Source organism: Emys orbicularis, chromosome 1 (assembly GCF_028017835.1).
Source record: "Emys orbicularis isolate rEmyOrb1 chromosome 1, rEmyOrb1.hap1, whole genome shotgun sequence".
NCBI lineage: Eukaryota > Metazoa > Chordata > Testudines > Emydidae > Emys > Emys orbicularis.
Window position 1 is genome coordinate 143,046,320 of NC_088683.1, and position 23,957 is coordinate 143,070,276.

Sequence of the window (23,957 nt, forward strand, 5' to 3'; positions counted from 1 at the left end):
CTAAATACCTTTAAAAATCTGGCCCTAAATCAATTCTATCATTTAGGCTCTTGGTCAGTTAAGCATTTTGGCAATTACCCTTATTGCAGTCATCAGATTGTTGGGAGATAGTGGGGAGGTGTGGCACTCGGTACCTCAAAGTAGCACTCTGGAACCCCTATAGTCACCACTGTGATATCATGATATGTTTTGTACAAAGTATGCCTTGTGAGGTATCATTTTAAAAGTCTTGAGCTGTTGAACATTAATATCCTCCTGGATTGGATATGCTATCATTGTATGGGAAGTTATGAAGTATTGTTATGTGTGTGTGTTACTGAAATATGTTGTGAGGTTGGGAAAGGGGATGGGATAGCTCAGTGGTTTGAGCATTGGCCTGCTAAACCCTAGGTTGTGAGCCCCCTCCTTGAGGGGGCCATTTAGGGATCTGGGGGGGAAATCTGTCTGGGGATTGGTCCTGCTTTGAGCAGGGGGTTGGACTAGATGACCTCTTGAGTTCCCTTCCAACCCGGATATTCTATGATATGCCCACAGCTGGCCTTTCAGTAGGGACAAAAGAGCAGCTGTCACTGGCCAGAAAGGCATTGATGGCTGATCCAGCAGAATCCCATCTCCCAGAGACTCCTTAGAGAGGGCACGTATGCAATGGGGACTGCCTGACCCTCAAGTCAGGGCAAGGATCTTTCTAGTAGCTGGAAGAAAGTATAAATGAGGAACTGTGACATCATCACTTGGCCTCTTTCCCCTCCCCCCACCAACACATTTCAACACCTGGAAGATCCTCTGGAAGACAAAGACTTTGAACTGGGGAGATTGGTCCCAGGCTGGAAGGAAGTTCCGTTTGAATATTGAGAACTATGAACTGCCTTCCTCTTCTCATCCTTCAGAAATTCTATGCGGTGCAGGCCCAAGACCTTGTCCTGCGCCAGAAAATTCATGCCTGTAATTCACAGCCGATGCCGCACTATTAATGGCATCAACCACGGAAGCCGTGGTGGAACCAGGGCTTGGGTATTTTTGCCCAGCCTGCCCAAAGCAGGGTTAGATGACATAATGGGAAAAATGCCCAGCTACACTACAGTTACCATCAGTGGAGCTGAACCATTTTCAGATTATAGGTCCTAGTTTTGGCCAGGTGTCACAAACTCTCCCCCACCATCTTTCACACCCTATGTTCGTGGTGGTAGCATTCTCTTCTCATTCAACCAACGCAACGGCTCACCTCCCACCCAGCTTCTCCGCTCACTGCTATGGGCCTAGAAGCAGCTATTCCCAGCAGACCAAGTAAGCCTGCTGGTTCATTCTGCAGTACAAAATAAATACCGTTACTTGGGAGATGATCAGGAGATCAAATCACAGACTTATACTCAAAGGCCTAGCCTTAATCCTTCATCTGGAGACAGCTGTTGTGTACAACGTCATGTGTAGGAGGAGGTCTTAACAGCCAGCCCTTTGCTTAGGCTGGGTTAGAAGAAAGCATTTGCAATGCAAGGTGTGGGAGAGGGGGAATGGGAGGTGCTGACATAGGGTCACTGCACCAATAACCTAATGCCAGAACCAAACCCTCTTCACTGCAAACAGAGAAGAGGAGCTGTCTCCCTGTCCTGCTCATAATGTGCGTGTGTGTGGGGGCAGATTTATAGGATGTTATCAAGACGATGCAATTCAAACTGGTTCCCTTACTAGTTCCTACTAGACACTTCCATGCTGCGTTATATGCAAAACCAAGATCAAAGCTACCAAAGCAGTAGGATCTCCCTTCCTCTTCCCTACGCTCCTCCTCCTTACACATTCCCATACTGCTCTGTCCAACCCTCTTCTTTCTCCCCCTTTCTAGTACCTCCCCGCATTGTTACTTCCATGCAGATTTGATTCTGGTGAAAGGAGCTGCTGTATATAATCCTCCATTTACTCAGAGAACAGGCAGGACTACATTACCAGCCAACTCTAATACCATGCTTCACACCAAGACTGCGGGAGTGCTTAGCCTCCAGGGCCAATCCTTAGCCTCTCTGCTATGCCTAACACTGGGAAAATAAGCATTTTGTGGTATGGGACACGTCTCCCCCCTGGTAACTGAAAGCTATCAAATACCTTTCACATCAGCCACCACAGAAAATTGTTCCCAGCCGCTCCTATCTATACTGATCTGGGTTGAAGTTACTGGTGACCTAGACGGCAAAGTCTCTAGCTCCCTCGAACAGTTACCTGAGCATTAACATAGCTGTTCATTTTCATTTGTACTTCAAAATTTTCAACCCATGTAACACGTTACTAGACTTGCCAGCCCATTACCCCTGAATATGTTCTAAGAGTGCAGAAGAACTCTCGCATCTATCGAGGCTGCTGTACTCTTGTGCTTCTCCCAGGGAGCACCATGAAGTTTGGCTGCTCAGTGCCAGGGGTTTATCGCTTCACTTTGTGGTACTGCTGCAGGAGCACAATGGTAGTGGGTTTCAGTGAGAAATATTCCCCGTAGTACCTTTCATCCTAAAGCACTTCAACTACTATATACTCCTGCCATTGGTTTAATACAAACAAGAACAAATACTCTTAGGCCTGGTCTACACTACTAAACCCCTTTTTTTCAATTTAAAGGGCTCTTTAATCTGATTTCTGTACTCCACCTCGACAAGTGGAGTAGTGCTTAAATCGAGATCGCAATCCCGGGTTAAAGGTATTGTGGACGCAATTCGACGTTATTGGCCTCTGGGAGCTATCCCAGAATGCTCCCTTGTGACCGCTCTGGACAACACTCTCAACTCCAATGCACTAGCCAGGTGGGCAAGAAAAGCCCTGGGAACTTTTGAATTTAATTTTCTGTTTGGTCACCATCAGCACAGATGACCATCAGCACAGTCCACCATCACAGGCGACCATGCAGAGTCCACCATCACAAGAGATCACACAGTCCTGGATTCGCAGACGAGCTCCAACTCCGAACGGGAGGTACTGAATCTCATTGCAGTAAGACCACAGGCTATGTCTACACTACAAAATTAGGTCGAATTTATAGAAGCCGGTTTTATAGAAACCGGCTGTATGCAGCCGATTGTGTGTGTCCCCACATAAAATGCTCTAAGTGCATGAAGTCGGCGGACCGCGTCCACAGTACCGAGGCTAGCGTCGACTTCCGGCGCATTGCACTATGGGTACCTATCCCACAGTTCCCGCAGTCTCCGGCGCCCATTGGAATTATGGGTTGAGATCGCAATGCCCGAATGATGCAAAACAGTGCCGCGGGGGGTTCTGGGTACATTGAGTCAGGCCCCTCCCCCCCCGTCACAGCAACGGCAGACAATAGATTCGCGCCTTTTTACCTGGGTTACCTGTGCAGACAACATACCACGCCAAGCATGGAACCCGCTCAGCTCAGCTCACCGTCACCCTATGTCTTCCGGGTGCCGGCAGACGTGGGACTGCATTGCTACACAGCAGCAGCAGCTAACTGCCTTTTGGCGGTAGATGGTGCAGCATGAGTGGTAGCCTTCATCGGTGATCGGGATGCTGGTAGCTGTGGGGCTAGCAGCCGTAGGGCTGCATTGCACCAGCCCCTTGCCTTTTGGCAGTAGATGGTTTATTACGACTGGTAACCGTCCTTGTTGGACAATCATGGATATCAGTCATAGTATATTATTTTCTGCCAAGTATTGTCTGCTAAGCACCCAGAAAAGGCCGAGGGCGATCTGGGTGCTGGCAGACATATGGCTGGCACACGTGGGGCTACATTGCTACACAGCAGCAACCCCTTGCCTTTAACTGTCTTCGTCGGACAATGATGGCTATCAGTCGTAGTATACTATTTTCTGTCAAGTATTGTCTGCTAAGCACCCAGAAAAGGCCGAGGGCGATCTGGGTGCTGGCAGACATGTGGCTGGCACACGTAGGGCTACATTGCTACACAGCAGCAACCCCTTGCCTTTTGGCAATAAATAGTATATTATGATTGGTATCCATCATCATCATACTGGTAAGCGCCCAGTATTTGCTGCCAAGCACCCAGAAAATGCCGAGGGCTATCAGTCATGCTGCACTGTCGTCTTAAGATGTAAAAAATAGATTTGTTCTGTATTCATTTCCTTCCCCCCTCCCTCCCTCCCTCCCTCCGTCAAATCAACGGCCCGCTAAACCCAGGCTTAGGAGTTCAATCTCTGGGGGGTGCATTCTGTGTGACAGTTGTTTGTATTTCTCCCTGATGCACAGCCACCTTTCTTGATTTTAATTCCCTGTACCTGTACGCCATGTCGTCACTCGCCCCTCCCTTCTTCCCCTGGTCTTTAGATACTAGTTTCGCGCCTTTTTTCAGACCAGACGCCATAGCTATCACTGGGATCATGGATCCCGCTCAGATCACCGCGGCAATTATGAGCACTATGAACACCACGCGCATTGTCCTGGAGTATATGCAGAGCCTGGACATGCCAAAGCAAAACCAGGACCAGCTGAGGAGGAGGCGATTGCAGCGCGGCGACGATAGTGATGAGGAAATTGACATGGACCTCTCACAAGGCACAGGCCCCAGCAATGTGGAAATCATGGTGTTACTGGGGCAGGTTCATGCCGTGGAACGCCGATTCTGGGCCTGGGAAACAAGCACCGACTGGTGGGACCGCATTGTGTTGCAGGTCTGGGACGATGCCCAGTGGCTGCGAAACTTTCGCATGCGTAAGGGCACTTTCATGGAACTTTGTGACTTGCTTTCCCCTGCCCTGAAGCACCAGAATACCAGGATGAGAGCAGCCCTCACAGTTGAGAAGCGAGTGGCGATAGCCCTGTGGAAGCTTGCAACGCCAGACAGCTACCGGTCAGTCGGGAATCAATTTGGAGTGGGCAAATCTACTGTGGGGGCTGCTGTGATCCAAGTTGCCAGGGCAATGAGAGACCTGGTGATATCAAGGGTAGTGACTCTGGGAAACGTGCAGGACATAGTGGATGGCTTTGCTGCAATGGGATTCCCAAACTGTGGTGGGACGATAGACGGAACCCATATCCCTATCTTGGCACCGGCGCACCAAGCCACCGAGTACATAAACCGCAAGGGGTACTTTTCAATGCTGCTGCAAGCCCTGGTGGATCACAAGGGACGTTTCACCGACATCAACGTGGGCTGGCCGGGAAGGGTACATGATGCTCGCGTCTTCAGGCACTCTGTTCTGTTTCGAAAGCTGGAGGAAGGGACTTTCTTCCCGGACCAGAAAATAACCGTTGGGGATGTTGAAATGCCTATCGTGATCCTTGGGGACCCAGCCTACCCCTTAATGCCATGGCTCATGAAGCCGTACACAGGCAGCCTGGACAGGAGTCAGGACCTGTTCAACTACAGGCTGAGCAAGTGCCGAATGGTGGTGGAATGTGCATTTGGGCGTTTAAAAGCGCGCTGGCGCAGCTTACTGACTCGCTCAGACCTTAGCGAAAAGAATATCCCCATTGTTATTGCTGCTTGCTGTGCGCTCCACAATATCTGTGAGAGTAAGGGGGAGACATTTATGGCGGGGTGGGAGGTAGAGGCAAATCGCCTGGCCGCTGATTACGCGCAGCCAGACATCAGGTCGGTTAGAGCAGCACAGCAGGGCGCGGTGCGCATCAGAGAAGCTTTGAAAACTAGTTTTGTGACTGGCCAGGCTACGGTGTGAAACTTCTGTTTGTTTCTCCTTGATGAAATCGCCGCTCCCCCACCCACCCGGTTAACTCTACTTCCCTGTAAACCAAGCACCCCACCCTCCCCTCCCCTCTTCAAGTACCACTTGCAGAGGCAATAAAGTCATTGTTACTTCACATTCATGCATTCTTTATTAATTCAGCACACAACTAGGGGGATAATTGCAAAGGTAGCCCGGGATGGGTGGGGGAGGAGGGAAGGAAAAGGACACACTGCACTTTAAAACTTTAAAACTTATTGCTCTGGAAATCATCTAGGCTGGAGTGATTGGGTGGCCGGAGAACCCCCCACCGTGTTCTTGGGCGTCTGGGTGAGGAGGCAATGGGACTTGGGGAGGAGGGCTGTTGGTTACAGAGGGACTGTAGCGGCGGTCTCTGCTCCTGCTGCCTTTCCTGCAGCTCAACCATACGCAGGAGCATATCAGTTTGATGCTCCAGCAGCCGGAGCATCGACTCTTGCTTTCTGTTTACAAGCTGACGCCACTTCTCCTCTTCAGCCCGCGTTTCAGCACGCAACCTCTGCTCTTCAGCCCGCGATTCAGCACGCCACCTCTCCTCTCGCTCGTTTTGGGCTTTTCTAAAATCAGTCATTGACTGCCTCCACGCATTCTGCTGTGCTCTGTCAGCGTGGGAGGCAGTCTGTAGTTCAGTGAACATTTCGTCACGCGTCCTTCGCTTCCGTTTTCGAATATTCACTAGCCTCTGTGAAGGTGAAACATTTGCAGCTGGTGGAGGAGAAGGGAGAGGTGGTTAAAAAAGATACATTTTAGAGAACAATGGGTACACTCTTTCACGTTAGATTTTGCTGTTCACATCACACAGCACATGTGCTTTCGTTACAAGGTCGCATTTTTCCTCTTATATTGAGGGCCTGCCCGTTTGGTGTGAGAGATCACTCACGCAGTGCCAGGCCACAGATTTCAGCTTGCAGGCAGCCATGGTAAGACACAGTCTTTTGGCTTTTTTAACCTTGTTAACAAGTGGGGATGGTTTAAAACAGTACTGCTCTCATTAACCATACCAAGCACCCGTTGGGTTGGCCATTTAAAATGGGTTTGCAATGTAAAAGGAGGGGCTGCGGTTTCAGGTTTAACATGCAGCACAAACCCAACTAACTCCCCTCCCCCACACACCCAATTCTCTGGGATGGTCACTTCACCCCTCCCCCCCACCGCGTGGTTAACAGCGGGGAATATTTCTGTTCAGCAGAGCAGGAAGGGGCACCTCTGAATGTCCCCTTAATAAAATCGCCCCATTTCAACCAGGTGACCATGAATGATATCACTCTCCTGAGGATAACAAAGAGCGATAAGGAATGGATGTTGTCTGCATGCCAGCAAACACCGGGACCATACGCTGCCATGCTTTGTTATGCAATGATTCCAGACTACGTGCTACTGGCCTGGCGCGGTAAAGTGTCCTACCATGGCGGACAGGATAAGGCAGCCCTCCCCAGAAACCTTTTGCAAAGGCTTTGGGAGTACATGAAGGAGAGCTTTCTGGAGATGTCCCTGGAGGATTTCCGCTCCATCCCCATACACGTTAACAGACTTTTCCAGTAGCTGTACTGGCCGCGATTGCCAGGGCAAATTAATCATTAATCATTAAACACGCTTGCTTTTAAACCATGTGTAATATTTACAAAGGTACACTCACCAGAGGTCCCCTGTGTGCCCACAGGGTCTTGGGTGAGTTCGGGGGTTACTGGTTCCAGGTCCAGGGTGATAAACATATCCTGGCTGTTGGGGAAACCGGTTTCTCCGCTTCCTTGCTGCTGTGAGCTATCTATGTTCTCTCCATCCTCATCTTCCTCGTCCGCCGAACCCGCTTCCCTGTGTCTTTCTCCAGTGAGGGACTCATAGCACACGCTTGGGGTAGTGGTGGCTGCACCCCCTAGAATGGCATGCAGCTCCGCGTAGAAGCGGCATGTTTGCGGCTCAGCCCCGGACCTTCCGTTTGCTTCTCTGGATTTGTGGTAGGCTTGCCTTAGCTCCTTAATTTTCACGCGGCACTGCTGTGCGTCCCTGTTATGGCCTCTGTCCTTCATGGCCTTGGAGACCTTTTCTAATATTTTGCCATTTCTTTTACTGCTTCGGAGTTCGGCCAGCACTGATTCATCTCCCCAGATGGCGAGCAGATCCCGTACCTCCCGTTCGGTCCAGGCTGGAGCTCTTTTGCGATCCTGGGACTGGGACTGGGACTCCATCACGGTTACCTGTGCTGATGAGCTCTGCATGGTCACCTGTGCTCTCCACGCTGAGCAAACAGGAAATGAAATTCAAATGTTCGCGGGGCTTTTCCTGTCTACCTGGCCAGTGCATCTGAGTTGAGAGTGCTGTCCAGAGCGGTCACAATGAAGCACTGTGGGATAGCTCCCGGAGGCCAATAACGTCGAATTCCGTCCACACTAACCCAATTCCGACCCCCTAAGGCCGATTTTATCGCTAATCCCCTCGTCGGAGGTGGTGTAAAGAAACCGGTTTAAAGGGCCCTTTAAGTCGAGAGAAAGGGCTTCGTCGTGTAAACGTGTCCAGGCTTAATTCGATTTAACGCTGCTAAAGTCGACCTAAACTCGTAGTGTAGACCAGGAGACAGACTGCCGCTGCAGCCCCTGAATAACCGCCCTCCCTCCTCCCCAAGTTCCATAGCCTCATCACCCAGACGCCCAAGAACACGAGCGGGGAGGCTACGGGGACCCACACACTCAACCCCAGAGGATCGCCCAAGCAGCAGAAAGCTGGCATCTGCGAACTTTTGATTTGGTTTCTGGACTTGTCCTTCCCTCCTCCTCCACCCCCCAAACCCAATACCCCACCCCACCCCGGTCTACCATCTGATTTCTCTCAATGTGTTGTGCAACAAATAATAAAGAACAGTTTTTAAACAATTTTGACTTTATTTCCTTTCATATATATAGGGGGCAGGTAACTTCAAGAGAAACAAACAACTGTCACACCGTACCCTGGCCAGTCATGAAACTGGCTTTCAAAGCTTCTCTGATGCGCAGCGCGCCCTGCTGCGCTCTTCTAATCGCTTCGTTGTCTGGCTGTGCGAAATTGGCTGGCCGGCGAGTTGCCTCAACCTCACCCCCCGCCATAAACGTCTCCCCCTTACTCTCACAGATATTGTGGAGCACACAACAAGCAGCACTTACAATTGGAATATTGGTTGTGCTGAGATCTAACCCAGTCAGTAAACTGCGCCAGTGCCCTTTCAAACGTGCAAAAGCACACTCTACCACCATTCTGCACTTGCTCAGCCTATAGTTGAACTGCTCCTTACTACTGCCCAGGGTGTCTGTGTACAGCTTCATGAGCCATGGCATTAAGGGGTAGGCTGGGTCCCCGAGGATAACTATAGGCATTTCAACATCCCCAACAGTAATTTTCTGGTCTGGGAAGTAAGTCCCTTCCTGCAGCTGTTCGAACAGACCAGAGTTCCTGAAGATGCGAGCGTCATGCACCTTTCCCGGCCATCCCACGTTGATGTCGGTGAAACATCCCTTGTGATCCACCAGTGCTTGCAGCACCATGGAAAAGTACCCCTTGCAGTTTATGTACTAGCCGCCCCGGTGTGCCGGGGCTAAGATAGGGATATGCGTTCCGTCTATCGCCCCGCCGCAGTTAGGGAACCCCAGCGCATTAAAGCCATCCACAATGGTCTGCACATTTCCCAAAGTCACTACCCTTGATAGCAGCTGGTCAATGATTGCGTTGGCTACTTGCAGCACAGCAGCCAATACAGTAGATTTGCCCACTCCAAACGGATTCCCAAGACCGGTAGCTGTCGGGCGTTGCAAGCTTCCACAGTGCTACGGCCACTCGCTTCTCAACTGTGAGGGTTGCTCTCATTTTGGTGTCTTTGCGCTTCAGGGCAGGGGACAGCAAGTCACAAAGTTCCATGAAAGTGGCCCTATGCATACGAAAGTTTCGCAGCCACTGAGAATCATCCCAGACCTGCAACACTATACGGTCCCACCAGTCTGTGCTTGTTTCCCGGGCCCAGAATTGGCATTCCACGGCATGAACCTGGCCCAATGCCACCATAATCTCCCAATCGCCACATGCTGTGCTTCTAGGAACGCCTGTGTCCATGTCCTCATCAGTATAGTAATTGCATTGTCGTCGCTTCCTCGCCTGGTTTTGCAGGTACTGCACATACTGCTGGATAATGCGCGAGGTATTTACAATGGTCAAAACTGCAGCGGAGATCTGAGCGGGCTCCATGCTTGCCGCGCTATGGTGCCTGCACGAGTAATCCTGGAAAAAGGGTGCGAAACGTAGGAGAGCTGTTCGGTTCAAGATGGCTGATAAAAGGTGGTAAATGGTTGTCTTCTGTAGCTTTCACGGAGTCGGGAAGCTCGCTAGAGCTGCAAGAGCGGGAGAGCAAGTTTGCGGCGGAAGCATGAGCAGAATTTGCAGCAGAAGCTGTGCGGCTCAGTTCACGATGGCCGAAAAATGGCGGGGAATTGTTGCCGTCTGTAGCTTCCACGGGAGCCCAGGACCGACAACATGAAAAAATTAGCTAGCGATGCAAGAGCGGGAGAGCAGAGTTTGCGGCAGAAGCTATGCTGCTCGGTTCACCGTAGCCACAAAAAGGCGGGAAATGGTTAGATAAAAGAGTAGATAGAAAGATAAGAGGACATGCGAGGTGGATTCATAGTACCAGGAGACAGGCGGTGCACCGTACTGCACCGTCTGCTGGCAGTATGGCGTCTGCCATAGCTTTCACGGAGGGAGGAGCAAGTGACAGCACACACCCAGAAACACCCGCGAGAATGTTTTTGCCCCACCATGCACTGGGAGCTTAACCCACAATTCCAATGGGCGGCGGGGACTGCGGGATAACTTCCCACAGTGCACGCTTCGACATTCGATGCTAGCCTCGGTACTGTGGACGCACTCCGCCGAAGTCACGCGCTTTAGTGGGGACACACAACACCAAATGTATAAAATCGCTTCCGAAAATTCAAATAGAATAAGTTTGGATTAATTTCTTACTGTAGATGTACCCTTACACACAACGCACAATTAACCTGTGAAACTCATTGCCAGGGGACGTTGTGATGACCAAAGGTATAATCAGATTAAAAAAAGAACTTCATGAGTTCATGGAAGATAGGTCCGTCAATGCTTATTAGGCAAGATAGTGAGAGACACAACTCCATGCTTGGATGACCCCAAACTTTTGACAGCCAGAAGCCCTGTATGTGTGTGGGGGGGAGGGGGGGGGAAGAGGGGGCAGGGTATGAGGTGGATCACCCAACTGCCCTGCTCTGTACAATCCCCATAAAGCTCTGGTACTGTCCATTGTAGAGACAGGATGCTGGACTTGATGAACCATTAGTGTGACGCAGTATGGCAGTTCTTAGGTACAAACAGAGGCCTTTAGTCAACAGGGCAGCTGCCCCAGCACAAAATTCACTTCATTTAAGAGTTTTCATTTTCCCAATTTTTTCTTGTTTTTAATTACCATTATTGCACCAGTACATTTTATGCTTTATATACATACATCTTTAATTTTTGCTTCTTCAGCTTTGCAAATACATAATATATTATCTCCAGAATACTAGCTAAGAGACATTACACAGAGGGAGAGGCTCCTGGTTAGTTGCTAATTGATGCTGTGAACTTCCTTAGTTTTGGAAACTGATATATAATTGAAATGACTGGACCTGCCACTGATATGGAAGATTTGAGCCAACAGCCAGGGCATATGGCCTGGTGTAGAGAACACCAGGAGAGGAAGGGGTTAATGATTTACACCCATCCATGTAATAAATTCATAGGAGAAAGGGAAGCCTCGGAGACAGGGAGCTAAACCAACAGTGAGATTCAGGAGCAAATATCAAGAGGGGAAAATACATCTGGGGATCAGGAATAGGTGGCTATTTAAAATACATCTATCCATCCAAGCCTGCAATCTGGTCCCCACTTCCACAAGTAGAACTGCAGCAGCTTTACAGAGACATGGCACTCCCACAAGTCTCTTCAAAATAGTTTTTGCTTCCTAGAGAGATGCTCCAAGTGCAAATTGGCCTCTCAATGCCCTCAGTACTAGCGAGCCTGCAGAGAGGTAGTCTACAATCGCAACAGTGGAGAAGAGAGAAAAAGGGTTGGAGACCAATTGGAAGTACAAAAGTGCCCAATTAGCTGCTCCCCTTTTAGAACTCTAGCCCTGCGATTTTAGAGGTGGAGGGCAGAAATTAAGTGAGCAAAGTTTTAATGATTCCACAGTACATCTGAGGATAGACGTGTTGCCACTAGTTGAGTGTCACAAACAAGAAGACACCTGCCTGCAAAGCCCACGTCTAGTGTTCTAGAAAGCGGATCCCAGCTACAGGAGGGTTGGGGAGACTGGCTGTTCTGCTAGGGACTCCACTGAAGCCCATATGGTGGAAGTGGGTAGGAGGCCAGGCTTCCCTGTAAAATGACCCAGATTAGCAAGCAGACTTGCATGGCTATTTGGGAACAGGGTGGGGGGGAATGAAAAGCAAAAGGGCTTTAAGAGTCTCCCCAACAGAACAAGGAATGAGGTACAAGACCCCTCTGCCTCAGAGACTTTGTATGCCCTTAAGAAGGGCTTGAGGGACAGGGGGGTTCAGGGCACATTAAGTCATCATGGCAAATAAATCCCACAAGTGGAAAATTACAGGGTGTGTGTGTCTGTGCGTGCGTGCGCGCAAGGAGAGAACACCCAGCTCCAAAATGGCCTATCTGTCATAGCCCACGTCATGCAAGACCAGACCCTAGTCAGGGTTCAGCCAGCTTCCCACCTGCAATCAATCCCTCCCCAAATAGAGTGGGTGTGGGGGGTGTCCTATGGGATCTGTCCCTTCCTCACCCTCCCTCAGTGCAGCTTGAGCTATCTATGGGCGCAGGGAAACTGTTGTAATGCAAGTGATTTCGGCATAGCACTGCCAGATGCAGGTGTCTCACCAGGACGTATCCCAGCAGAGGCTAGGGAGATGAAGTGCTGATGGAGGTGGGATAATCCAGTCGCTAACCAGCCACACCACTAGCATGGCTGTTCAATTATAAAAACAGGCATTTTTACACACTTCCAGTTAAAACAGCTCAATGGCATGTTGAGATCTCAGTGGGGGAGGAGGGAAACAGGAGAGTGCTTTGGGAGGGCAGGGAGGGAAGCAGCACCAAGATCAGCTTCTAAAAGAACAAACCAAGTAAGAGAAAGTCATGATCATGAAGTGCCAGGTCTGTGGCCCGGAGGCAGGTCGGTCTATACATGGACCTGTGTCTCCTCCCGCAAAGCCACAGGGAACACCCATCACAGGGAAGATCTGCATATCAGACCAAGGAGAGAGGACAAGGGGGTGGTTATGGCTCAGCCTGGACAGACATGCCATGATTAAGGATTAATGCACAAGATCCTGTTCCATAGGAGAGAGAAGGCAGACTGCTCCAATCTCCTAGCTGTTCCTATGTTACGGCCATAGCTAATCCATCAATACAAACTAGTGCCCCAAACACGGCTGCATGAAACCTTAACAGCCCTCAGCCCTGCAAGCCAAGCTGTAGTGATTTGGGTCTTTACTGTAGAATACCTGTGAAAGGTTTTTAACAGTGGGAGGGAGCTGGCCCTCGCCAGATGGAGAGCTTAAAAACACAAAAGCCTCAGACAACTTCAAACCCTCTTCATGGGCCTCACATTACGGATTCTTGATTTCCCTGTATGGATAGCTCAGAAACAAGAAACAGGATGCATCTCTCAATAGCCAGGTGGATAGAGGAGACAACTCCCTTCCTCTCCCTGGCTATCATATGGTGGAATTTTGCGATGTTCCCTCAGGGTTTGGCAGTTTTACTGTGAGATCAAAAATCAGTCTCAATTGAAGTGGAAACTTTAGAAGGAAAGATTGTCCAGGATTTTTGATTGAAGTCTTGAGAGGTTTGGATCCCTCCCATCCCACTTGATGCCCCTAGAGCCTCTTGGTCATCGGTCTGTTCCCACTCCACTGCCTTTGCCATTCAGAACTGGACCCAGTTGGACTGCTGAGGACCCTGATTGGGAACAGCGCTGAAAGGACAAAAAAAACTGTCAGAGGGCCCAGTTCCAGTTTTGGGATTGCTGTCCCACCTATACAGCTCTGCTGTCCTGCTCTGCAGCCCCCCCCCCTGCTATTCCAGTGCTGGACTCCCCACAGAGCCCAGCCAATGCCCCTCAGATCTGCCGTGCAGCCCGCCTGCTTTTCCAGTCCTGGGCTCCCCACAGAGCTCAGCCAATGCCCCTCAGACCTGCCCTGCAGCCCGCCTCCCCTCACAGCCCTGCCAATGCCCTACAGACCTGCCCTGCAACCCCCCTGCTGTTCCAGTGCTGGGCTCCCCACACAGCCCTGCCAATGCCCCTCAATCCTGCCCTGCAGTGCTCCCTTTCTTCTCATAGTCTCATAGACTTTAAGGTCAGAAGGGACCATTATGATCATCTAGTCTGACCTCCTGCACAACACAGGCCACAGAATCTCACCCACCCACTCCTGTAACAAACCCCTAACCTAAGCCTGAGTTACTGAAGTCCTCAAATCGTGGTTTAAAGACCTCAAGGTGCAGAGAATCCTCCAGCAAGTGACCACGCTGCAGAGGAAGGCGAAAAACCTCCAGGGCCTCTGCCAAGCTGCCCTGGAGGAAAATTCCTTCCCGACCCCAAATATGGCGATCAGTTAAACCCTGAGCATGTGGGCAAGATTCACCAGCCAGACACCCAGGAAAGAATTCTCTGTAGTAACTCAGATCCCAACCCATCTAACATCCCATCACAGACCACTGGGCATATTTACCTGCTAATAATCAAAGATCAATTAATTGCCAAAATTAGGCTATCCCATCATACCATCCCCTCCATAAACTTATCAAGCTTAGTCTTGAAGCCAGATATGTCTTTTGCCTCCACTACTCCCCTTGGAAGGCTGTTCCAGAACTTCACTCCTCTAATGGTTAGAAACCTTCATCTAATTTCAAGTCTAAACTTCCTAATGTCCAGTTTATATCCATTTGTTCTTGTGTCCACATTGGTACTAAGCTTAAATAATTCCTCCCCCTCCCTGATATTTATCCCTCTGATACATTTGTAGAGAGCAATCATATCTCCCCTCAGCCTTCTTTTGGTTACGCTAAACAAGCCAAGCTCTTTGAGTCTCCTTTCATAAGACAGGTTTTCCATTCCTCAGATCATGTAGTCTCTGTCTTCTGTCCCCTTCCCTGCTAGTTACCTGGATGCAGTGCTGAAGTCTCCCCAGAGGTCTGTGGTGGCTGGAACAGAAGCAAGTGCTGGTGCCTTAGAGATGGATGCAGGAGAGTCCAAATCTAACAGGATATCTGAGGGAAGGAAGAAATACACACACACTCAAAATTGTCGATAAAACGGACTCACAGCCCTGGAGTGTTTAAATACCATCATCCTACAGGATATTTCCTCCCTGCAAGGTCACTGCTATTGAAATACATTGATCACCTGTAGAGACAACCCTGCCTTCAGGAGAAGTGATGTGAAGGTTACAGGACTATATTACTAGCTCTTCTTGGCTATTCTTGCTGGGTCTCCACCATGCTTCCAGCTGTTTTGCTGCAATCACCTCAGGGATGCGTGACATCCTCATGACCCATTCAATCCTTTTCCACCATAGCAGCCTCATCATGAACACTAGCTCCAAAAAGACAGAGGACTGAGACCACCAATTCATTTCACACAAGCCACTGAACAGATAGGAACTACTTTAGATTAGTACTGATCAGGGCTGAACGCAAATGAGTGACCAAACGGGCAACTGATAGGGCTTGAGAGATTCACAGATTTCAAGGTCAGAACGGAGCACAGATCATCTAGCCCGCCCTCCTATCTAACAAAGGCCATAGAACTTCCCCAAAATAATTCCAGTTTGAACTAGAATAAGTTGCCCTGTGCTGGTGACCCCTCCCATCCATACTCAGCACTTACCAGCATTGCCCATGTTGCTGGATTTCAGCACTGGTGGCGGCGTCACATGGTTGGAAATGGCTGTTGAAGATGGGGGAGGGATTGGAGGGGCTGTGATTTTGCCACCTGGAGGGGGTGGGAGCAGGTTCAGCCCCCCCAATCCAGCTGCACGGGGTTTGGGTGCCCCTCCTTTCTTTGTTGGCATGTTCTGTAAAGACACCGAAATGGATTTGAAGAGGATTCTCTAGTGGAATACAGCTGTTAGCCTGGAAATGGCACTTGGCTCAGAGTTGGCTAGGCTGGGGAGATCCTTACCCCAATGTTTAGTTTGATGGTCTGTCCTTCCTTGAACCCTAGGTCCAGTTTGGGGCGTGTGTCAGTTTCCTGTGACTCCTTGGAGATTTCTGTCTCCTGTTTCACCCACCTGGATTCAAGGAAGGAAGAAAGGGAGAAGCAGTTGAGAGCTCTTGACAAATGGAGGCCTCAAAGGCACCATGGGAAATTTTCTCCTGGGGAGCACACTGTCTGGCTTTATTCCTAGTACTGCCTTGCAGGGTCAGCACTAGTGACAGGCAGCAGAGAGTTCAAGCTACCATGTCCCCAGAAGGACAGTCCCTTTAACACTACAGTACATTCCAACCACCCCATCCTGCCCTGCAGTGGCACCAATTGGGAGACTGCCACGTCAGAGGCAAGAGCAACTCCGTGACCCAGGTTAACTTTGAGCCCATACCTTGGGTGACCGTGTCCTCAAGTGCCACTGCTGAAACTGCACAGCTGGGCTGCACCAGGGCCCAAAGGAATCCTGCCCCCATGGTGCCATGGGTGAGCACCCACCACATGCTGCATACCGGCAGAGGAACAATGCCCTAGGGGAGATGGGACTCACTTGAAGTGATCCTGCAGGGAGACATTGAAGTCAAAGGCGTCACCCCGATCTGAGAAGCCGATGCCAATGAAAGCGCTTCGCCCTGGTGGGAAACAGATGTCAGCATGGGAGGGGAAGCCTTGCAGATTCCTTATCAGCCCAATGTATCAACCCACTCCTCGCCCAGATGTCACATACCCTCACTCGCCAATCCACCAGCCCTGCTCAGCCTACTGCAATCCCCCCCAGCAATCCCAGCCACCTCACCATTCCAAACATACACCAGCACTCAAGAGGGCAGCTAGCATCCATGTAACTCAGTCAACAAGCTATGGCCAGATCTCCTTTGCCCTGGCCTGAATGCACCTCATTTCCATGGCACACTCCCTGCTGCACTACATAGCATCTTCCCTTTCTACTCACCATTCCCATCCTGAATTCGGAGGACAAAGTACCGGCTGGAATCTGTCACAGTCTCCACTGCAAGGCCAGGGAACTGGTCTATGGGAGCCTGAGCAAAGAGCTCTCCTGGGGGATAAAGGGCAGGGAGTTAAGGAAAGGAACCCCATGCATTCTTTCCCACAAAGAAAACTGCTATACTGAGCTATTAACTAGGGAGTCCCCCCTAGGATGAGTCAGAGGTAGCAGCCATAAAACAACCTCACACCCTGCCTTACCTGAAACTTTATCCTCTAGCTTTATATATGCAATTTTGCCTTTTGACGTGACACGGAGACGCCCTGTCCAGTCCGGCTGGTCCAGTTTCCAATCAGATGCCCTGGGCGGGGAAATGAACAGCAAGGTATGTTCACTGACAGCACCTCAGGCCTGCCCTGCAGCCTCTTCCTGTCCCGCGCTTCCCACACAGCTCAGCTGCTGCATCTCAGTTCTGACCTGCAGCACCCACTGCTCCCTTATTTCACATCTCTTCTGAAATTAAGTACAAGTCTCAGACTCTCAAACTTCTCTCAGCTGTTACCAGCTCCACACAGGAGACTCTGATGGCCCATCTTTCTGTATTTACTCCCCTGTGCAGGCAGAAATAGAAATAACCCCGAGAAAGGCATCCAAAGTTATTAGAGATACAGACAGGGGAAAAGGCTTCAGTCCAGGGAAATGTTCAGAGTACAAGGCTGCTGAGTTGAAACAGGGAAGGCCTGTAAAAATGATTAATGGCCTAGAGAAGGAAACCACACTGTTATTGCTATTTACCCCATTCTGTTCCAGGAAAACAATGAGACGCTCTGAAATTAAACAGAGTGTGTTTAAAATGGATTAAAAAGGAAGTTACACTTTCACATATCCACATACCATATCATTAACCACGGAACTCTCTGTTGCAGGATGTTACTTAAGCAAAGCAATTAAGGGATTTCGGAGACCAGATTATATATTTATATGACCGGTAATAGTATCTGCAGTGACACTTCAGATAAAAATTACTAAGGCTAGCGACACTTGCACTTCAAGGTGTAAGTCAGTCACACCAGTGACTTTGTAAGGATGGCATTGTAGAGTTTGATAATCATGTCCTGCAATTCCAGATGACATATGGTCCATCTATAGGCAAGGAGAAAGATTTGCTAACTGCTGGCCCTGCAAACTCATCCCGGGATTTGAGGGTCAAGATGAATTCCTTCTGGCTCATACATCACTATGAAGCGATGTTGTATAAGGTAAGCTCAACTTTTAGTTAAGCCCATTCACTCTTGGTGTCTGACAAAGTAGACAGGTGTAACTGAGGACATAAGTTAGCCCTGGAATTTGGCTAAATATTTTATTTTTATAATCAAAACAATTGGTATAAGATCAACTAGTTAATCCCCAAACCTCTGCAACATGGAAAGAATGTTTTCCATCCATAAAATGAAGAGCATGAGACTGATTTTGTTTCTGATTTTCAAAAGAGCTGAGCAACCACTACTTCAGCTGAAGCCAGTGAAGTTGCAGATGCTCAACACCTCAAAGTCAGGCCCCAGTTGACATGCTCAAGGCCAGAGAGGATCAGTGGTAGGGCAGGTATTAGTACGTAGAAGCATCTGCCCTCCAATCCTCTGCTTATTCATGCAGAACAAGTCATGCTGACTCCAGTCAAATCTGTGACTGTGCAAGAGCCAGAACAGAATCCAGCTCACTCTTCCCTAGATGTCCTGGATCTGCAGGGATAATGGGAGGTAAAACATATTTGTCACTGGAGAGAGCAGGTATTGTATGACTCAGAGCACACACAGGGAGCAGAACTGTTGAGTAAGGTGCCATTTTTATAGAGTCATTTTTCCTTCCCTTGCAGTGTCAGAAAATTGAACACCACACCGCCTATGACACAAGCATTAGGAAGTGAAACCGATTGGCATTAGGACAGTGAAACTAACCAGTCAGATGGGGGAAAATAAACATCTACAAATGGCAAAGAGATAGTTGGCTTTGTTTGTATCCCTCATTTTAACAATCCGGGGGGGGGGGGGGGAGAGAGAGAGAGAAATAGCTCGGAGGATTCCCCCTCCCTACTAGTTTGCCTGTGCATTTTAGCACTGCTGAAGACTGCCAGACAGGCAACCGCTGGAGACAAGGAGGCTCCATTTATCCGGAGAACAAGTGCAGCAAACACAGGGGCAGCACAAGCGTCTCTCAAAGGCGACCCTCCTGCCCGTGCGCCCCAGCCCTGCCCCGGGGAGAGCCCGCTGGGGGGGAGAGCTCACTTGCCCCGGCGCTGCCAGCAGAGGGGCCTGAGCAGCCCAGTCCTGGGGGGCTGAGCGACCCCAGACCGAGTGCCCCCCTCCGTGACCGCAGCCGGACCGGCCCAAGGCTCCGCAGCCCAGTCTCCTGCTCCCCCCCCGATCCGGGCTTTCGGAGAGCGGAGCCCCCGGGATGAGACAAGCGCGGGACAGTCCCGCTGGGCGCCGGCGGGCAGAGCGGGGAGCACGGCCGGGGGCCGGCAGCGCGACGCCAGGCCCACGGGCAGGGCCTTGCCCCCGCGACGGGGGGCAGCAAGCGGGCCAGGGGAGGAGGGTGAAGCTGCCCCCGGGGGCAGGGCGGGACACGCCGGCCCCGCTCACCCGGGGCGGGGCAGGGCAAGATGCGGCCCCGCTACCTGTATCCCCGGTTGGAGGCCCGCGGCGGGATGCGGTAGACGCTGACATCGGGCTTCACACACAGGATGGACTCGTACTCCGCCTCGGCCGCCGCCATCTCGGATCTGAGACCCCAGCGGGGGGAGCGAAGGGGCGGGGGGTCCTAGTAACCGGGGATGCTTGCGACCGCCATTTTTGTTAAGGGCAAAGGCTGCTCCGTGGGAGATGGCGGCCATGTTCAAATCAGGCCCGTTAAAGTTGTGGTGAGAGCCATTTTGGATCCTGGCAGCTTCACACTGGCAGAGGGCAGCCATATTGGCAGTCGGTCATGTCAAGCGGTGACGGACGCCATTTTGGATCCTGGCAGCTGTGTCGCCGCTTTGGGTGGCCATGGTGGAAGCGGGCTGATGAAGCTATGGCGGTCGCCATCCTTAATCCTGGCACCTTCTCGGCCTTTCGTCTTCACCCGCCATTTTGGAAACGGGCAGCGTGAAGCAATCACAGAAGGCCATCTTGGTTCCTGGCAGATCAGGCCCTGGCCCTGTGGTTCCACAGAGGGGCATCCCAAGTGTGATGGTGGTGGCTTGTGCTGGCCCAGGGGCTAAAGGGCCCTGGGAGATTTTGAGGGGGCAGGTATTGAAGTGGGGTGTGTCGATAGAGATGAGGGGTGCAGGGCAGCATGGGGGCATGTTTCAAGGCTGTGGTGGTTCAGGAGGGAGGCTGAGTTGCCAGTGCCCTAACATGGCATGGGCAACTGGCTCCTACAGGGCATCAGCCGCTCCTTGCCCCAGTGCCCAGGGTAGGGCTAAAATGAGCACCGCTAAACCATGGACATACCGACAAGAAGAGCGCAGCGCAACCACTTCTGACCCGAGCATTCCAAAAATCGAATCAGGCCCCAGAAATCAGGAGATTTTTCTTTTTTAAAATGATCCTTATGGGATTCTTTGTCTGCTGGTTTCTGCACCGTTAGCGTGCACTGGCTTCCTGTTTGCAAGCTTTTCTCTGTAACCGCAAGGGCTAGAAACGGTTGTTTTAAATTAAAGCTAGAATTCTACTGTAATCACATTAATCTAGGAGCTGAGTCTTTAAGAAAAACACCAAGTACCGCAAGACTCATGGTAAAAATTGAAAGATTTGGCAACACTGACCAATCACAAAGTACCTGAGGGGAAATGGCCCACTTCCCCTCCTTGCCACCTGTCACTATGATGAAGACGATGCACCCCAAATTGAACAACAAATCCAAACCATTCCTGCCACACAAATCTCTGCTAAAAAAACCACCCCAATACCTCCATACAATGTGACTAACAGCTGCAAATGCAAATGAGGGGCAACTGAATATGCAAACAAGGCAAATGAATATGCAAATGAAGAACACTTGACTATGCAAAGGAGCCATCTTGGTTTGTTTTCAGGGTTTGTTTTCAGGGTTCTCTGAAAGGCCAAGCGGCCTTCTAAACAACTTCCACGGGCCCAGCTCTTGGGAACATCCCCTGCAAAGCACTGAGTGGCATCCGGAGGGAGGTCATCTCTGTTGCTGTGTGCCACAGAAACCCAACTGAACATGGCTTCCTGGTCTTATCATTCCCATCCTGGGCAGCAGACAGAAATGCTGGCTAACTCCATGCTGAAGTCGGCTCTGGGATTCCCCACTCCTCTTGGGAATGCTCAATGATGACCACCCCCACTTAAAAAAATTACAACAACAAAAACCAGTACCCCCCACCGTCCCTCAAATCCGAGATTGTCCATCTTCCCGACAAAGATCCAGTTGGTTTATCTCAACAGCAAATTCTAAAGCGATGCTAAATTATCTCCCCCACCGTTGGGATGTTGAGTCCCCATGATGGTTTGCTTCCAACTTGGTTCCCCTCACCGATAAACAGGGGCTAGGGGCTTATAAAACAGAAAGAGGAAACATGAGGTTTGACAGAACAGAGCCATGCTAGAAACAGGAGGACAGCCAGGGGACACAGCTAGGGGAAGGGCAGCTCAACACTCATTCCTGCTTCAACAGCTCTTCTTCCTGCTTTGCAAGTGCTCACACAGGGTATGTCTACACTATGAAATTAGATTGAATTTATAGAAGCCGGTTTTATAGAAATCGGTTTTATACAGTCGATTGTGTGTGTCCCCACATAAAATGCTCTAAGTGCATTAAGTCGGCAGACCGCGTCCACAGTACCAAGGCTAGCGTCGACTTCCGGAGCATTGCACTGTGGGTAGCTATCCCACAGTTCCCGCAGTCTCCGCCGCCCATTGGAATTCTGGGTTGAGATCCCAATGCCTGATGATGCAAAAACAGTGTCGCGGGGGGTTCTGGGTACATGTCGTCAGGCCCCTCCCCCTCCGTCAGAGCAACGGCAGACAATCGATTCGCGCCTTTTTACCTGGGTTACCTGTGCAGACGACATACCACGGCAAGTATAGAGCCCGCTCAGCTCAGCTCAGCTCACCGTCACCATATGTCATCTGGGTGCCGGCAGACGTGGTACTGCATTGCTACACAGCAGCAGCTAATTGCCTTTTGGCAGTAGATGGTGCAGTATGACTGGTAGCCATCATTGGCTATCTGGGTGCTGGCAGACGTGGGGCTCTATTGCTATACAGCAGCAGCTCCTTGCCTTTTGGCAGTGGATGGTGTATTATGACTGGTATCTGTCGTCGTCGTACTCCTCAGTGAGTTCGGTCAGAGGCACCTGGGCAGACATGTTTTGTCTCCTGGAGACTCAGTCCTGCCGGCTGTCCTATTGAACCGTCTTGACGATGATGGCTAGCAGTCGTAATACAGCATTTTCTGCCAAGCACCCAGAAGATGCCAATGGCTATCAGTCATGCTGCACCATCTGTTGCCAGCTTAAGATGTAAAAAATAGATGGACCAGATTTGTTCTGTATTCATTTGCTTCCCCCTCCCTCCGTGAAATCAACGGCCTGCTAAACCCAGGGTTTTGAGTTCAATCTTTGGGGGGGCCATTGTGTGTGACAGCTGTTTGTGTTTCTCCCTGATGCACAGCCACCTTTGTTGATTTTAATTCCCTGTAAGCCATGTCGTCACTCGCCCCTCCCTCCCTCCGTCAGACAATAGTTTCTCGCCTTTTTTCAGACCAGACGCCATAGCACTGGGATCATGGAGCCCGCTCAGATCACCGTGGCAATTATGAGCACTATGAACACCACGCGCATTGTCCTGGAGTATATGCAGAGCCAGAATATGCCAAAGCAAAACCAGGCGAGAAGGCGATTGCCGCGATTGCAGCGCGGCGACGAGAGTGATGAGGAAATTGACATGGACATAGACTTCTCACAAAGTACAGGCCCCAGCAATGTGCAAATCATGGTGTTACTGGGGCAGGTTCATGGCGTGGAACGCCGATTCTGGGCCCGGGAAACAAGCACAGACTGGTGGGACCGCATCGTGTTGCAGGTGTGGGACGATTCCCAGTGGCTGCGAAACTTTCGCATGCGTAAGGGCACTTTCATGGAACTTTGTGACTTGCTTTCCCCTGCCCTGAAGCGCCAGAATACCAGGATGAGAGCAGCCCTCACAGTTGAGAAGCGAGTGGCGATAGCCCTGTGGAAGCTTGCAACGCCAGACAGCTACCGGTCAGTCGGGAATCAATTTGGAGTGGGCAAATCTACTGTGGGGGCTGCTGTGATCCAAGTAGCCAACGCAATCAAAGACCTGCTGATATCAAGGGTAGTGACTCTGGGAAACGTGCAGGTCATAGTGGATGGCTTTGCTGCAATGGGATTCCCAAACTGTGGTGGGGCGATAGACGGAACCCATATCCTTATCTTGTCACTGGAGCACCAAGCCACCGAGTACATAAACCGCAAGGGGTACTTTTCAATGCTGCTGCAAGCCCTGGTGGATCACAAGGGACGTTTCACTAACATCAATGTGGGATGGCCGGGAAAAGTACATGATGCTCGCGTCTTCAGGAACTCTGGTCTCTTTCAAAAGCTGGAGGAAGGGACTTTCTTCCCGGACCAGAAAATAACCACTGGGGATGTTGAAATGCTTATCGTTATCCTTGGGGACCCAGCCTACCCCTTAATGCCATGGCTCATGAAGCCGTACACAGGCAGCCTGGACAGTAGTCAGGACCTGTTCAACTATAGGCTGAGCAAGTGCTGAATGGTGGTAGAATGTGCATTTGGACGTTTAAAAGTGCGCTGGCACTGTTTACTGACTCGGATAGACCTCAGCGAAGCCAATATTCCAATTGTTATTGCTGCTTGCTGTGCGCTCCACAATATCTGTGAGAGTAAGGGGGAGACATTTATGGCGGGGTGGGAGGTTGAGGCAAATCGCCTGGCCGCTGATTACGCGCAGCCAGACACCAAGGCGGTTAGAAGAGTACAGCAGGGCGCGGTGCGCATCAAAGAAGCTTTGAAAACCAGTTTTGTGACTGGCCAGGC

At 50.6% G+C, this 23,957-nt stretch overlaps 1 protein-coding gene across 1 annotated transcript; it reads right to left on the minus strand.

Moving 5' to 3' along the window:
* Positions 1-11,104: 11,104 nt before the first annotated feature.
* Positions 11,105-19,676, minus strand: NECAP1 (NECAP endocytosis associated 1). The gene is made up of 8 exons (XM_065400426.1): positions 19,548-19,676; positions 17,134-17,234; positions 16,880-16,984; positions 16,478-16,559; positions 15,904-16,012; positions 15,610-15,796; positions 14,885-14,990; positions 11,105-13,695 (listed from the first exon to the last, which is right to left on the minus strand). Exons 1-8 carry the CDS (start codon positions 19,643-19,645, stop codon positions 13,647-13,649), a joined length of 837 nt encoding a protein of 278 aa, XP_065256498.1. The 5' UTR covers positions 19,646-19,676; the 3' UTR covers positions 11,105-13,646.
* Between the last annotated feature and the right edge of the window lie 4,281 nt (positions 19,677-23,957).